A 16,818-nucleotide genomic window follows, 5' to 3' on the forward strand; every position below is an offset into this window, starting at 1 on the left:
TAGTTACATGTATTTTGCAGGGAAAACCTTGTTTCTATATTATATACCTAACTAGCGGTCCGCCCCGGCTTCGCCCGTGGTACATATTAACGTTTTCTCTACATAAGAACCATCCTCGTACTTCAAGGAATATAATAAAAAAAGAATTATCGAAATCGGTTCAGCCGTTCTCGAGTTATGGAATTACAACGAAAAGTGGCATTGATTTTTATATATTAGATATCATTGGGGAAAACTGAATTCAAAAAATGTTCTATTATTTTACTTTTCTTGTGTGTACATAACAGCGCAGCGTTATCGAAACTATTATTTGTTTTGTAAAGGTTTTTGCATATTTAGAAATAACGTAATGTACCTACACTGTGATCATCTGTAGGTACCTAATACCGAAACTAAACACGGTTATCATACGAAACGGAATAATGCAAACGATTTACTTGTAGGATATTTATCCAGTTATCCTACAAGTAGATCCGATCCGATTTCGTTAATTCATTTTTTATTATAATCCTTGAAGTACGAGGTTGGTATATAAGGAGAGAAAACGTAAACATGTATGTGACTGATATAGTGATCTATCAACGCACAGCCCAAACCACTGGACGTATTGGACTGAAATTTGGCATGCAGGTAGATTTTAGGACGTAGGCATCCGCTAAGAAAGGATTTCCCGAAATTCTTGCGGGAACGGGGAAAAATGGGGATGCACGTACAAAGTCGTGGGCGGAAGCTAGTCTATAATACATATAATAAATCTGTAGAAGGGTCAATTCTGTACATTGAAAATATTGAAAAAATAAATAGCAGGAGGTGTCCCTGGATCGATACCAAACCCAAATATGTGATTAAAAAATTTTTTGTCTGTCTGTCTGTCCGTCTGTCTGTCTGTCTATCTGTCTGTATGTGAAGGCATCACGTGAAAACTTACGGTTCGATTTCGATGAAATTGGTACAATTATACCTTATTATCCTGGGCATAAAATAGGATACTTTTTATCCCGGAAAAATATGTAGAAAAAAAATTAATCTTAATTTTTCCGCGTAGACGGAGTCGCGGGCGGAAGCTAGTATTTAATAAATTTAGCTATCAGTCATGTATATTTTTGTTCATTGAAGATATTTAGAAGAAGAAAAACTACAATCCATATGTACTGAACCCAAAATTGCAAATTGCTGATAAATTTTAACACAATATTTAAAAGGGCATTTTGATCCAATGAACCAAAAGTTAAGCAAGCCGCAGTCTGATTTAATGAATAATCTGACCTAATTATTTCTGAAAGATTCTTCTCACTCGAAATCGTACTTTCGAGTTTCGATTATTCTCTTCGTAATAAAAAAAGTATATCTTATGTGACTTGATTTAACAGGAAAATAAAACTTAAAAATTTAATTATAAATTCAATTCATTTCTTTTAATGCCTTTACAACACATATATTATACAGCAAACTATTTTGCAACCGTGACCACGCCGCCGCTGACGATTCCTCCACTGATTGCAATTCTCTTATTAGTTCCTTGTTCTGTGATAAAATTTTCGTATGCGTCTTCAAAAATAGACCCAAATACGCTTGACCCAGCTCGAAATCTTTATTGCTTTTTAAAATTATATCGATCATGGTGAGAAATTGTTTCATGACATCTATTGAACCGCCAACTTCGGGAGACATGCTTGACACTTCTGCCTCTATGGCTGCGGGAGACATCTCTTTTAGCTTCATAATGCACACTTCGTAATCACTTTCACTTTCACACCCGTTTAACTTCTTGGCAAACGGTGTTAATGTTGACAAAGAATCTGGCATGAGAAGCTTTTTGTTTGTGTTTTTATCCTTTTCAAGATCGAATTCTAAGCCAAGACTTGGTATAGTCGGTAGGAAGAACGGTGCAGATTTTGGTACTGTTAGTGGCGTTTTCGGTGCGTTTCTCTTTTTTACAATATCTAGATTTAATAAATTAAGCCACCTGGAAGTAGACTCTCCCGAGAGAGTAAGCAACTCACTGCTTATTTGTTCTGGTGATTTATATTCAATTTCACCTAAGTCAATTGTTCCTATATCTTCTATACTTGGCTTTTCAGGTGCTGTTGTGGGTAGTTCTGAAAAAATTTTTAGTTTCAATAACTGATAATGAAAGCTGATATTTAAGCAAAACACGCACACACACAAATTTAGATACATCTATAGAGACAAAAACTTTATAATATATAAGCCACCTGGAAGTAGACTGTAATATCCAGTTATACTTACTCAATTTCGGAATATTTGCCTCCGTTCTCTCTACAGGTTTTAGGAATATTCTTTCATATAAATGTTTGTTTGCCCAAAGAAAAATTCCCAATTCACCGACATGAGTTGTCGCCAAGAAATCGCCCGTAGGCGACATACTTAACGAAGTACATGGGTCCTCAACCTAAAATAAGATTTTATTAAAATTCAACTACTTTTCTAATTATTAAAATATTTTTAAATTAACGAAACAACATTCCAACATTTTTATAAAACGTAACAACCTTCGAATTTAATAAATTTTCTTAATATTTAAAACAATTAAGTAGGTAGTATTAACATTACATTGCCACAATATTTCACAAAATGTTAATTTCAGAAAGTTTAAAAAAAACACTGTTCAAATTACGACCTTCTATTATTACGAAAATAGGTATTGAACTCACCGAAAATATGTCGACTAATTTTCCACTAGGTATATCCCAAGTACACACTGTTGAGTCCATTGAAGCACTTACAAGCCATCTGTAAATTATTCATCAATTAAATTTTTGATAAGAATCAATTAATTATTATATGTATATTATTATTACATTCAGTTATATTTTTTTTTTATTAATTTTCAAGTGCTGCTTCTTGCTATTTATTCATACTGGTACAAATAAAATGTATTGGCTCCCATTCCAACTCAATTTTATAGGAATTTTATGATAATGGGAGTTTTAAAAGACATTATTTGGGTGAAATATTGATATGAAATCATAATATTTTACCTGCTTTGAGCATCAAAGTCAATATCGTTAATTTTTGCAATGTGTCCCTCAAATTTCCTAACAATGTTCATAGTATCTATATCAACTATAGTTATACTGAAGTCTTCATTAGCCAATGCTAGCAATCCACTTTCTCTATGACACTTAGTGTGTGATACTGATTCTTCTAGCCTTAATACATGGTATGGCGTTGCCGCTGTAAAAAATACGGTTTTTTTAAAGGAGCATATTAAAATAAATACTATACAGTATACATCCTAAGCGAATGGTGAACCATTCAACAAAATACGAAAAATTCAGACTTTTTTTCTTGAATAGCAATTTAGTTTTTAACCAAAGCTGTTTTAAAGTTGATTTTTTTTTTAACAAGATTAATACTTACTTGATTTAAAGTACCAAAACTTTAATTTTTCATCAGCGCCCACTGTTATGACTCTCTGATTGCAAATGTCAGTTTCGACACCTCTAACTCCGCCTTTATGTGCAATTTTTTTCTCATTGCCATAATGTCCTCTGTAAATACCAGACTGCATGTTGAATTTGTGTACTTCACCATTGCTGTAACCTAGAAAAGTTCATGTAATTTATGCCTGTAATCTTACAATATTCATTTTATGTGCCCTTAAGTGATTGATATCTTCTACATACAAGTTTAAGTTTAATGTTGTACACATGTACATTCTATTGTACATGTAAGCTAAATTGAATTAAATTAAAAATAAAATACAACTAATATAGTTGAATATACCAAGTAACTATAACATTTTGAAACAACTACTTATGAGCTATAAAGTTAATTAACCTATAAAAACACACAGCTAGTCAAATAAACAAAATCTACTTCAAAAAGTATTAAAAACAAAATCCACAACAAAAACTTACCAATAATTACAAAATTCCCACAATGTGTGACTGTAAGGCATGTTGCTTGCACACCCTTCACTAAATCTGGTGGTAACAGTTTATGCTTTCCTTGCCGCATCTTATTATAAGACCATGTTGTTACCAGCCGCATGTTTCTATGCAGGGACGCAATACTGTCCCATTGTTTATCTCGCTGCATACAAGAACTAAGATTTGATATTGGCGCTAGTATTTTAGTGTCCACTTCTAATCTCTCTGTAAATGAATAAATCACATCAATTTATGTATTATTTATTGAATAACTCCTGTATTCATATTTCATTTATTTGTAATTTGCAGTCCAAAAGTCCAAAATTGTGATGATTGAACCTTGATTTGCTTTAAAACGCGTCTGCTTGTTTGCTATCCAATAGCAAAAAAAAATTAATTTTAAATATTTTATTAGGTTTAAGTTCATTTCAAGAAGCTATTTCCTGAACCAAATGGATTGTTTTAATAGAGAAGGTACTTATAATATAACAGGTTACTAACTTTTCCTCTTTGAACTATTTCTGTTGTAAGATGCTTTCCCCAAGTTTTTGTTGAATGTTTCTGTAACAGTATTCATAATGTGTAGAGTACTGTCTCCACCTGCTGCTAGTAGATTCTCTCCTGAGGGCTCACAATATCTCACTAGATGAGGAGGCTTAGCATGACCTTCTCTGTAAGAAAATTTATATCATTAGCTGGATAATTTATACATCAGATTTATCAGAGGATATAAATCAAATTAACTTGGTCTAGTGATTTATATGCATAAAGCACATCAAAACTCTAGAAATAAATTATAGTTAATATAAAAGATCAAGAATAATTATTTAAAAAACATAATTAAAATAACCTTTTCTTCAAAAGTCTTGCTCCACCATCAGGCATGTCAAAAATCCACATTTTCAATGAGTTGTCTTCAGAATTTGTAATCATTAATGGTTCAGACATTAAACACTGTAGTCCTGCTATTTTTCCCAAATGAGCTGATTTTATTTGAGATACAACTGTCTTCTCTTCCAAATCCCACATCACAATGTGACCATATTTACTTCCTGTGACCATCATTGGTACACCGTCCATCCTAAATGATAAAGAAGTAACTTTTCCCCAATCATGTTGAAATTCCATAACTGTTTCATCATACCTCAAGTTGTGTAGATATATCTTTCCATTGTTTAATGCTATAGCAACAATATCAACAGCAGGAGCTGGTTCAGTAACCACAACTGCAGATTTCCATTTATTAAAAGTATGAATGAGTTTTGATGTTCTAATATTCCATAACTGTAACTCTCCTTGCTTACTACCAAGCAAGATCTTATTTAGATAGGTTGGAGGGTGACAAATTGTAGTAACTGTGAAATTTTCACCGAACTTGAGTTCCAAGAACTCAGATTCATCTTTTATGTCAAACAGTTTCAAAACATTTTCTCTGTCTATAGAAATCAAGTGAACACCAAATGGTAACAACAAGTGAATATCGGCATTATGGCCTTTGTAGACATGCTTTAGTTCACAGCCTCGTCGCCATGCGTAAATGTTATTTCCACTGGCTGTATATACATGAAAACCGTCTCCACTCATACATGTTATAGGTCCCGGATGCTCACCGCTCACACTTAGTAATCGAAATTTATTACATCCATAAGTATGAAACCACCTCCCGACGCTTGTACATAATAATGTTTCTCCTCTTCTTTTAATAAATCTTGCAACAAATGGAACATGTGTACTAACATAACCTAAAACTCTTGCACCGGCGAATATTTGACTACTTGATTTCTCTTCTGCCATCGTTAATGTTTCGGAGGCTTGTGCATAACTTTATTCTTGAAAGCAGACAATTAATTAAGATTACAAAAGTTAAATTATTTTTGTAAATAACCATCCGCTGATACGCGTGTTATTGACACTGACAAGACGTGACAACATGACATCTTGACAAATGTGAAATGACCGGAAATGACCAAGGAAATGACAATAACACTGACCACAGAGGAAGAAATATAAAGTGACATGCTAAAGATGATAAAAAAAGTCACGACATTGGGCGTATTCAGAAAGAAAGCTTGAAACTTATAAGCGCTTATAAGCGCTTATCGGCGCTTATCAGCGCTGGTAACCCGCGTTGGAAAATATATGAACATGCGCCGATAAGCGCTGATCGGCGCCGACAAGTTCCAACAAGTTTCAACAAACTTGTCGGCGCCGATCAGCGCTTATCGGCGCATGTTCATATATTTTCCTGCGCGGGTTACCAGCGCCGATAAGCGCCGATAAGCGCTTATAAGCGCTTATAAGTTTCAAGCTTTCTTTCTGAATACGCCCATTGGAGCAAATAGCGAGATGAAAAGGTTAAAGAGGATGAATTATTAGTTGGTTTATGGTTCATAGTACTATACAATAAATAATAATAATGTGGTGTGTATTATATATATAATAAAAAAGTAATAATAATACAATCCTTGATACAATCAAAGAATTTGTTAAGTTGTCGTTTGCGCCATATAGTCGATTCTGTCGGTTGCTTACTCCTTCTTACTCAGTCAATCTAATGCGTCCTCCACACTACTCGCGAAGTTGAACGAGGTTAGACGAATAGAATAGTGTAGAGGGGCACTTCGGCTTACTTCGTCCAACTTTACCTCGCCTCGGTCGACTTCCATTTGTTGTCGGTTTTTGCGCCCGAGTCAAAGGGCGCGAAGTTACCCGAAGTGCGTTCTCGAAGTGCCTCTCTACACTACTCGGCCGACTTCAGTACGACTACGCGTCAAGACGTCGCGGTCGTTTTGAATTCACGTGTTTTTCGTTGATATGCGAGACTATTATGAGCGGCATACAGTGGTCACAGGAGCAAACTATGTTGTTTCTTGAAAAACTTCAAGCAGAGCCTTTTATTTGGGACCCCAGTGAGAAAAGTCATAAGGACAAGAATTTTAATAAACGTCCGCAGGGTACCGGTAACGCTACACAAATGCGCTCCTCGCGAAGTTGAACGAGTGTGTAGTGTAGCACCGCGGACTTCAGTCAACTTCGGCCGAGTACTTCGCCGAGGAACTTCGCGAGTAGTGTGTCTTATGCCTCCTCCACACTACTCGCGAAGTTCCTCGGCGAAGTACTCGGCCGAAGTTGACTGAAGTCCGCGGTGCTACACTACACACTCGTTCAACTTCGCGAGGAGCGCATACGTTCATATTCAGAAAGAACTTCGGGTAACTTCATGCCCTTTGACTCGGGCGCAAAAACCGACAACAAACGGAAGTCGGCCGAGTCACCTCCGTCCGTAGGAGTATACCCAGAACTCTGAATCCCTACACGTGGCCCCTGGGTGGTGCTAAACAGGTGACATGGTGGGAGACATTTGTCGCGGCTATAATGACCACCCATCAGCTGAAGACGTGGCGCCAAGCGTCCGTGTTCCGGCACGAAGAAGCTGATGTAGCCTTAGTGAAGACGGGTCGAATCAGTTGCGCTTTTACAATCAGGACGATCTGACGCTCACTGTCGTTGCTGCTTCCGGTGGCTAGTCATGGAGGGTAGCGGGATCCGAGGCACGGTGCACCGCTGGCCGACCGCTGGTCAGTAGGGGGCCCAAGTAGCGTGCTAGCCACATGTGAAAGGCTGCCCCGCCAACCAGCGAAAAATCCCAAGTTGCGCCATAGTGCCGGTTGGCGACCGGATGAGAGGGCCCTATGGACAACTTGGGGGGGCTCGGGCGTCCCCGCAGTCTCCAGACTAGTCCCCGTCATTGCGGCTTCTAAGTGTGTGTCTCAGGTCCAGATGTAAAGCGCCTCGATTCACTGCCGTCTTCACACCTACTTCACTCTCCAAACAAATTATGAAAAAAGCAAGATACAGGAACACAGTTGTACAGCGGCAGCACTCCCTCTCGCTGAAAGTAGACCTTACTAACATCAGAGGTCTACACTCCAACCTCGCTTCAGTCCACTTCCACCTAGAGACTAGCAATCCTTGTATCTTGTTCCTCACGGAGACGCAGATAAGGTGTCCGTCTGATCTGGCGTACCTGACTTACCCCGGCTACACACTGGAGCAAAATTTTAAAGCTCGATCAGGTGTGTGCGCGTACGTCCGAGACGACATCTGCTGTCGGCGTCTCCGTTTTCTTGAAGACCCCCATTTCTCTGTACTTTGGATGCTGGTGGACACAGGCTTAGAGAAGCTTGTCTATGCTTGTGTCTACCGAGCGCACAGCGGAGACCAGGAGACTATCAGGCTCACAGAGTACCTAAGTGAGGCGGCGGATGCTGCTCAACACAAATTCCCTTCCGCTCAGCTAGTGCTACTGGGGGATTTCAATGCCCACCACCAGGAGTGGCTATTCCCGTACCAGAGCACTGATCTCGCTGGGAGAGAGACGCGTAAGCTCGCTATAGCGTTAAATCTCACCCAGCTGGTCCAAGGAGCGACGCGGGTTCCTGATGTTGAGAGCCATACAGCCAATTGCTTGGACCTTCTGCTGACAACAGATCCGGACCGTTACTCGGTTGCGATTTCTGCGCCGCTTGGCAGCTCCGATCACTGTCTGGTGAAGTCTGTATCTGTCTACTCGCCGCCCGATCCCAGTCCCAGGGGCTCTCGGCGCGTGTGGCGATACAAGTCAGCAGATTGGGACGAGATGCGTTCCTTCTTTGCGTCTTATCCCTGGCGGTCTGTTTGCTTTTCTTCCGAAGACCCTTCGACCTGTGCGGATGCTGTGACAGATGTGCTGCGGCAGGGAATGGAGTACTATATTCCATTCTCCGATGTAGCCACGTCCAGTAAAGCTCAGCCCTGGTTCAGAGCCGAGTGCAAACGCGCTGAAGCGCTTAAGCATGAGGCATATCTGGCTTGGACTGATGCTCGACACCGCAAGGCCAAGGACGTATCAGAGAAGAAGAAAGCCTTTAACCGGGCCGCCAAGTCCTGCAAGAAAGCTCTACGGAAAGCTCGATTTGACCACGTTAGCCGTATAGGGAACAAACTGGCTTCTTACCCCTCCGGTAGTAAAGCGTTTTGGTCCCTGGCAAAGTCGGTTGAATCGAATTTCTGCCGCCCCTCACTTCCTCCACTGCTGAGACCGGATGGGACGCTAGCTCACACTGCCGCAGAGAAAGCGAACCTATTTGCTACTCTGTTCGCAGAAAATTCGCGTCTGGATCCTGCAAGCGCCATACCTCCCAGTCTACCTGGTTGCGAGGCGAATATGCCGGAAATTCGCATCCGTCAGACTGAGGTTCTTAAAACGCTGCGGAATCTTGATGTGAATAAAGCTAGTGGCCCTGATGGTATTCCAGCCATAGTACTAAAAACCTGTGCGCCTGAGCTCGCTCCTGTTCTGACACGCCTCTTTCGCCTTTCGATGACGACTGGAAAAGTACCGAAATCGTGGAAGCTTGCTAATGTGCAGCCTGTGCCCAAAAAAGGCAGTCGTGCCGACCCCTCCAATTATAGGCCAATTTCAGTCACGTCCATACTCTGCAAGACTATGGAACGTGTACTGAACAGCAGGCTTATGGCACACCTAGAAGCGAACGATCTACTCAGTGACCGCCAATACGGATTTCGCCGAAATCGGTCCACTGGGGATCTTCTAGCGTGTGCTACCTATATCTGGAGCGAGGCCATAGAGAATCATGGGGAAGCACTTGCTGTCTCCCTTGATATCTCGAAAGCCTTCGACAAGGTCTGGCATGATAGCCTTATTGGCAAGCTTCCATCGTACGGTCTGCCTGCTGGTTTCTGCGCATGGATCACAGATTTTCTGAGAGACCGGTCGATACGAGTAGTCGTCGACGGCTGCTCGTCCGACCAATTGGCTATAAACGCCGGGGTCCCTCAGGGATCAGTTCTCTCCGCAACACTATTCCTGCTACACATTAACGATCTGCTGAAACCCGGTATCTATGGGTACGCAGACGATAGCACTGTTGTGGAGAGATACGTATCCAACGCGCGTGCTAGTACGGCACAAATCCAGTCTCTGCGGGAGGCGATGGTCGATCGCTTGAACTTGTCCTTACAGGCAGTCTCCGATTGGGGCGAGGCCAATCTGGTCAAGTTCAATGCGACTAAGACCCAGGCGTGTCTATTTTCCGCTAAACGGAGTCCTTTCAACCTGACTCCGTTTTTCCAAGGTGTATCTGTGCCGATAACTGACCACCTCGAGCTTCTTGGTATCACCTTAACGCCTACTCTTAATTTTGGTTCATACATCGAATCAAAAGCCCAAGTAGCCTCAAAAAAGCTTGGTATTCTGGCGAAGGTGAGACAGTATTTCAGTCCGGGACAGTTGCTCAATCTCTATCAAGCACAAGTCCGTTCGTGCATTGAATACTGTTCTCACCTCTGGGATGGATCAGCCAAGTACCAGCTGGAGGCGCTTGAGGCGATAGAGAGGCGTGCCAAGAGGCTAATAAACGACGATGAGCTAGTAGGCAAAAAACTCCAGAGCCTCGCCCATCGTCGCAGAGTGGCAAGTTTATCGGTATTTTATCGGATACACTTTGGTGAGTGCGCTGCGGAATTGCACGATCTAATTCCGCCATCCCCGTTTTTCCATCGTTCGTCGAGGCGCACAGACTCTAGGCACCGCCATATGGTGGACGTTCCATGTACCCGGACAAAGCGGTTCGGATCGACATTCTTCATTCGAACCGCGAGGGACTGGAACATGCTTCCTGAGTCTGTGTTCCCCGACGAGTACAATATGGAGGTCTTCAAGAAAAGAGTGAACAGGTACCTTCTAGGAAAGCGCGCTCCATCTTAGGCCACATCTCAGCTTTCCATCAGGCGAGATAGTGGTCAAGCGCTTTCCTATCAAATAATAAAAAAAAAAAAAAAAAAAAAAGGCGAAGTAAAGTTGGACGAAGTAAGCCGAAGTGCCTCTCTACATTATTCTATTTGTCTAATCTCGTTCAACTTCGTGAGTAATGTGGAGGAGGCATAACGTTCGTTCGTTGCTTCCCTGTTGCTTCGCTTTATTATCGCAAAATCTTTGATAGCGTGGTATTTTACGTACCTACCTACTCTGTGTTTGGTATCATTTTATCTGTTGTCTGTTGTTCAGTCAACTGTCGTCACTTATCAATTCACAATTGTCAATGTCAATCATGTAATGACATTTCCAAATTCCAAGCTACCTATATCGTGTTTGGGTTGCGTCATGCGTGCATGCATTTTTAATTCGTAAACTCGAATTTGAATTTAGGGAATTGAACTTACAGTATAAGCTTAACATAGTTAGACAAAAATAATAGGTAGCTGTATTCGTTTTTACCAAAAATGGAAACAATATTAGAACAACAACGAAGTTATCATGAAGAAAGGGAGCGGACGATGGATGCTATGGTTAAAGAGGTTTTGCACAAGAAAACTGGAGTAAGTATTATTTCTTTTTATTAAGTAAGTTTCTGTGAAAATAACTGCAATATGTAACTCAATTAAATAAATCAAAAATATCTATTACCTAACTCGCGATGTTCATAAACAATTTTGTATTTTTACATTTTCAGCACAGAGAAACAATAAACAGTGATCATCGAATGAAAAATTTACATGATGTAAGTATTAATAAACATACTTAGTTAATAGCATAATTTTTTATGTGATATTCATTCACCCTCTATTTTAGAGATATATTGAGTCCTCCATAAGGCTTAAAGAATTGTACGAAGATAAAGACGGTTTAAGAAAAGAGGAAATTGCTGCACTATCGGGACCAAATGAATTTTCAGAATTCTATGCTAGACTCAAACAGATCAAGGAGTTTCATCGTAAACATCCTAATGAGGTACAAACTTATTTCTATTGTGGTAACTTGCAACGTGTTCGTTTTTGATGTGAAACTTCTTTAGGCAAGTTGAGAGTGCAATTTCAAGGTTGCGTCATGGCAATAATATGGCTATATATAATTTACGTGCTAGGGACTCACTAAGAGATCTCTTTAAGAATACTGGTATCCTCACAGTACCATCACAGTATATATTTAATAATATTTTATATGTACACAAAAACGCAGACTTACACACAAGAGTAGGAGATAGACACCGTTATGGCACAAGGAACCGAAATAAAATTGAAATGCCATTTTACCGGTTAGCTAAAGTTAAAAATTCATTTATGGGCCAAGGTATACTTTTTTACAACAGAATTCCTCATAGTATTAAAGAGTTTAGTAGTGCTAAATTTAAAAATTATGTAAAAAACGTATTAGTTCAGAGAGCCTATTACAGCATTAAGGAATATATGGAAGATAAAAACCCATGGAGGGTTGTCGCGTAAAAACCACAGGACAGTTCTTTGGCATATTATGATATATACGTACAGTTACTTACATATTTTGTAAAATTAAATTGTAATACTGAAATGATTTAAAAGAGCAACTATGGAGTTTCTTGCCGATTCTTCTCCATAGATACTGCTTTCCGAATCGGTGGTAAATGTTAAAAATATGTATTGACGTTTCAAAAGTGCTTCTCGAAGAAGTCTAATTGAATAAATAAATGTTTGAGTTTGAGTTTGAGTTTGAATACAATCATGTCATGGTGAAAGGTAACAATTTTGGTTCTTTGAATCTTGTCAAATAAGTTTCACTTCTGTCACCCATGCTCCTTTTTATTCAAATAGGTGGTAAATTAATTACATATTATGTGTATTTTTCTAGATATGTGTTCCTATGTCTGTTGAGTTTGAAGAAATGGCAAAAATAAGAGAAAATCCTTCTGAAGACTACACAAGTAAATATGTATTCAAATTATGATTATATTATTAATAATTCATATATAAAACAATTATTCTAATTATATTAAATTATGTATTTCAGCCCCTGTGGAATTTACTGATGAAGAGGGTTACGGAAAATATTTAGATTTACATGAATGTTATGATAAATATATCAATTTGAAGGGTATTGAGGTAAATATTACTAATCTTTTAAACAAGCCCCTATATACAATGATACAAATTAAAATAATATTTATTTTTCATTTTAGAAAGTTGACTACATAACATATCTCAGTATCTTTGATCATCTCTTTGACATACCAAGAGAGCGTAAGAATAGTGAATATAGGAACTACATCCGTGCACTTCTCACATATTTGAAAGACTTTGTGAGCAGAGTCAAGCCTCTGCTTGATCAGGCACAAGAGATGGCAGCAGCTCATCAGGATTTTGTTAAGCAATGGGAAGCTGGCTCCTTTCCTGGATGGCCTGTATGTATTGTTTTATCTTGTCACATGCTGTTATAAAAATTGGTGTTAATATAATATGTAATGTAAAATTGATAAATAGCTAGTTGTAGTCTTAATCCATACTAATATTATAAATGCAAAAGTAACTCTGTCTGTCTGTCTGTTACTCAATCACGCCTTAACTACTGAACCAATTTGCAAGAAATTTGGTATAGAGATACTTTGATACCCGAGAAAGGACATAGGCTACTTTTTACCCCGGGAAATAGGATAGGTTTTATCCCGGAAATCCCACGGGAACGGGAACTATGCGGGTATGCTTTGACTGCGCGGGCGAAGCTGCGGTTGGAAAGCTAGTATAATATATATGATTATGATTTCGTTTTGTCATCTGTATCTATAGTAAATTTCGAATAAAGGTTATTTTCGGATAATAATATAAATTAATCATGCAAATTTGTTTACATGCATCTTTCTCCTTCTAATTAGTATTATTTTATCAGAAATAAAATAATTTATTTTTATCATTATTAGAAAGAAACAGGTGGCGCTCTGACCAATGTGGGTGCTCATCTTGATCTATCTGCATTTTCATCTTGGGAGGAGCTAGCATCTCTAGGGCTTGATAGATTGAAGTCTGCTCTGATGGCCTTAGGTTTGAAATGTGGCGGCACTTTGGAGGAAAGAGCACAAAGGTATCTAAACTCGTAATTATAAGTATAATCGTTTAATATACTAAAGTGATAAATATACTAAAGTTTTTTGATAAAGCATGAATAGTTTGATCTATTATGTTTACATAAAAGTCTGTAAAATTCAATTCTGACGAATAAATTTTCATTTCATTTCAATAAAAAAAGTATTTTGTACAAATTCTCAGTAATTTTAATGTTATAAGAATATTTACCATAGTATATACTTATCAAAGCAATTAGCATATGGATTAATATTTTATAACTCGATTATTTTTAGATTGTTCAGCACAAAAGGACAAACCGCGCTAGACAAGTCTTTGGTGGCTAAAAAGGGAGGAAATAAGGCAAAAGCTTCAACACAGCAAAGGCACAAAGATATTGGCGCCATTGAAGCACAAGTTTACAGGTAATTTTTCTTTAGAAATTCATAATAGGTGTATGTATTTAAAAAAATTGTTTTAAGTATACATTTGTCTAATTTTTTTATTTACCCAAAACTCCACACTATAAATGATGTAGCTCCCATGTTATTAATAATGGTCATAACTTCTATCATCTTGCAGTTTATAATGCTCTTAATTATCTAATTAAGATACATATTATGAAAATTGAAAACTTATTAATTCAAATAATCAATTTTATCACATTAATTTATTCATACCACACAAATTTATTTTTTCATTCGACCATAAACAACACTTACCAATTTACCATTTACAGATTCGCGGGCATTGTGAGCAGTACGCGCGCAGCGACCATAGAGAACGTGACACGACGCGCGGCGCGCGCTGCCGGCGAGCGTAGAGACGAGAGCGATGATGAGAGTGACACCTCTGTGGCTGCGGACCTTGATTCCGATGATGATGAAGTGCCGTACAACCCTAAGAACTTGCCGCTGGGATGGGACGGCAAGGTAAGTTGTCTGACCCATAGAGAACAAAAGAACATTGGTAGTATTGCAAAAATTAAGGTTAATATTGCAACATTGGACCAACGTTATTCACCGTGAGTGTAAAGATGAGAGCGATACCTCCGATGTTCTCCTTATTATTTGTGTCGGCTGACTCCTGCTCCTTACGCCCGCGCCAGGGACTGAACAAACAGTTTTTTTTTTCTTTCGCGTTTATATGGTTACATTTTTCTATAAATAAATAAATAATGATAGAAATATCATCACAATCCGTACGGTGGTTTTCGCGTGAAAGAGTAACAAATATTACCTTAGATTTATACACTTTAACTCTAACTAATACCTATTCTTAGATATAACGCACATGTGCATTTGTTGTTTCATTGATCTACATTCTACATAGCTACATATTCTTGAGACGTACATGTTGAGAACGTTATTCCGTTCTTATTAATTGTAACTACGCTTTTATATAAAGGCCAATAATATTCTTATTTCCAATCTTGGAATACGCATAATTAAATAATTATTGTGATAATTATACTGTTATTCATAAATACACAATAATAAGGAAATTGATGCAATTTATCGTTATTGTTACTTATATCAGTTCTCCCGATGATAAAAATACGATCTTAAGTTATTATCTTATTGTTTAAGATGAAAGTTCGTTATGATAACATTTTGACTGCAAAATATCTGCATCAATAAATCAAGGAATAGAGAATTTATGTGCTTTTGAAACTTATTTCCCAGGGCTGATTATATTTAAGTATATAAGATACTTCTTGCTTATACAAGTCCACCAAAAGCATTGTCTTTCCGGATTTAAAAATCAAAGAGAACTCTGGATTATAAATTAACGAAACCCGCCCAATCTGAAGGTGCAACTATACGCGCATATCTAGCTTATCTTTCAACCACCAAGTGTCTGTTTACTATATTTTATCAAATATAACATAATATGCAAACAAATATTTTATCACTTTCGCTATTAAAATTAATACTTAATAGGTCAGTGCATTTGTTCCATATTATGATAAAACCTTTGTATAGCGTTAACAACCGAGATATCTTGGGTACATTCCCGAAATATCTAATAGAAGCAAATTTAAACAAGAGAACATAATTATAGGCGGCACTGTTTGATACGCTAGAGACCTTTTTTTTCTATGTTTTATTTATATTATTTTCATATTCACAGCCGATCCCGTACTGGCTATACAAGCTCCACGGATTGAACATAAGTTATTCGTGCGAGATTTGCGGCAACTACACGTATAAGGGGCCGAAAGCGTTCCAACGTCACTTCGCCGAGTGGCGGCACGCACACGGCATGAGGTGCCTGGGCATACCGAATACGGCGCATTTTGCTAATGTCACACAAATTGAAGATGCCTTAGCCCGTAAGTAAAACCCCATTCACAATACAAAATAGTGTGTGTGCCCAGCACACGTGTCAGAAATGAAACTTCTTTGGTAAAATTCAAAGATACCAAAATCGTCGCCTTACTCCATGACGTGACGGTTAGCCATGATGCGACCGCGAAATTTTACTCTCAACGCGCCTAAAGTTTCACTTCAAAAAAATTTACTGAACAAAAACATAATTTTGAAATATAATAGGTAACTCCACTTCAATCAAATCAATATGTAGGTTCGTAGAACTTTATTCTACATACCTACACTAAATTACACTTATATAAACTGTATTATTACATTGTGAATCGAGTGGGAACATCAATCGAACACCTATTTGCATGTCTATAAAACCATAGTAGTGAAGCCATAGTAGCTTTTATACTTACCTCATTCTTTTATATTAATAAACATATAGATAATTTTAATTGAAGATTTTTTCTCGTTTCTCTTTTGAAATTGATTATTGCACATTTTTGTTTCAGTATGGGAAAAAATTAAAAACCAGAAAGAAGGTGAGAGATTCGTTGCTGAGAATGATGAGGAATTTGAAGATTCTCAAGGAAATGTTGTCAATCGCAAGACCTATGAAGATTTGAAACGCCAAGGCTTACTTTAAGATGTCAATAACTATATATTATGCTTAAAATATAATAATAAATGTCTAAAAATGTGACTTTTAATTGGCTATAGAAATGTTCATA

General features: G+C 38.1%; 2 protein-coding genes across 2 annotated transcripts; one reads left to right on the forward strand and one right to left on the reverse strand.

Moving 5' to 3' along the window:
- Positions 1–1,388: 1,388 nt before the first annotated feature.
- Positions 1,389–5,832, reverse strand: LOC123695072 (WD repeat-containing protein 36). Its single transcript, XM_045640771.1, has 8 exons — positions 4,747–5,832; positions 4,398–4,567; positions 3,885–4,121; positions 3,385–3,567; positions 3,003–3,198; positions 2,676–2,754; positions 2,251–2,413; positions 1,389–2,099 (listed from the first exon to the last, which is right to left on the reverse strand). Exons 1-8 carry the CDS (start codon positions 5,688–5,690, stop codon positions 1,402–1,404), a joined length of 2,670 nt encoding a protein of 889 aa, XP_045496727.1. The 5' UTR covers positions 5,691–5,832; the 3' UTR covers positions 1,389–1,401.
- Positions 5,833–11,035: 5,203 nt separating this feature from the next.
- On the forward strand, positions 11,036–16,797 carry LOC123694894 (splicing factor 3A subunit 3). The gene is made up of 11 exons (XM_045640504.1): positions 11,036–11,276; positions 11,411–11,458; positions 11,530–11,688; positions 12,562–12,634; positions 12,721–12,812; positions 12,890–13,111; positions 13,625–13,785; positions 14,063–14,191; positions 14,506–14,698; positions 15,900–16,101; positions 16,600–16,797. The coding sequence occupies exons 1-11, from the start codon at positions 11,181–11,183 to the stop codon at positions 16,731–16,733; spliced, it is 1,509 nt and encodes a 502-aa protein (XP_045496460.1). The 5' UTR covers positions 11,036–11,180; the 3' UTR covers positions 16,734–16,797.
- The last annotated feature ends 21 nt before the right edge of the window (positions 16,798–16,818 follow it).

This window comes from Colias croceus, chromosome 10 (assembly GCF_905220415.1).
Source record: "Colias croceus chromosome 10, ilColCroc2.1".
In the NCBI taxonomy this organism is placed as follows: Eukaryota; Metazoa; Arthropoda; class Insecta; order Lepidoptera; family Pieridae; genus Colias; species Colias croceus.

Coding starts and splice junctions, on each gene's coding strand:
- LOC123694894 (XM_045640504.1), top strand. CDS start 11,181: ATGGAAACAATATTAGAACAACAACGAAGTTATCATGAAGAAAGGGAG. Junction 12,813..12,889: donor TCAATTTGAAGGGTATTGAG/GTAAATATTACT, acceptor TTTTCATTTTAG/AAAGTTGACTACATAACATA. Junction 14,699..15,899: donor CGCTGGGATGGGACGGCAAG/GTAAGTTGTCTG, acceptor TCATATTCACAG/CCGATCCCGTACTGGCTATA.
- LOC123695072 (XM_045640771.1), bottom strand. CDS start 5,690: ATGGCAGAAGAGAAATCAAGTAGTCAAATATTCGCCGGTGCAAGAGTT. Junction 4,122..4,397: donor AAATAGTTCAAAGAGGAAAA/GTTAGTAACCTG, acceptor ATTCATTTACAG/AGAGATTAGAAGTGGACACT. Junction 3,568..3,884: donor TGGGAATTTTGTAATTATTG/GTAAGTTTTTGT, acceptor GAACTTTTCTAG/GTTACAGCAATGGTGAAGTA.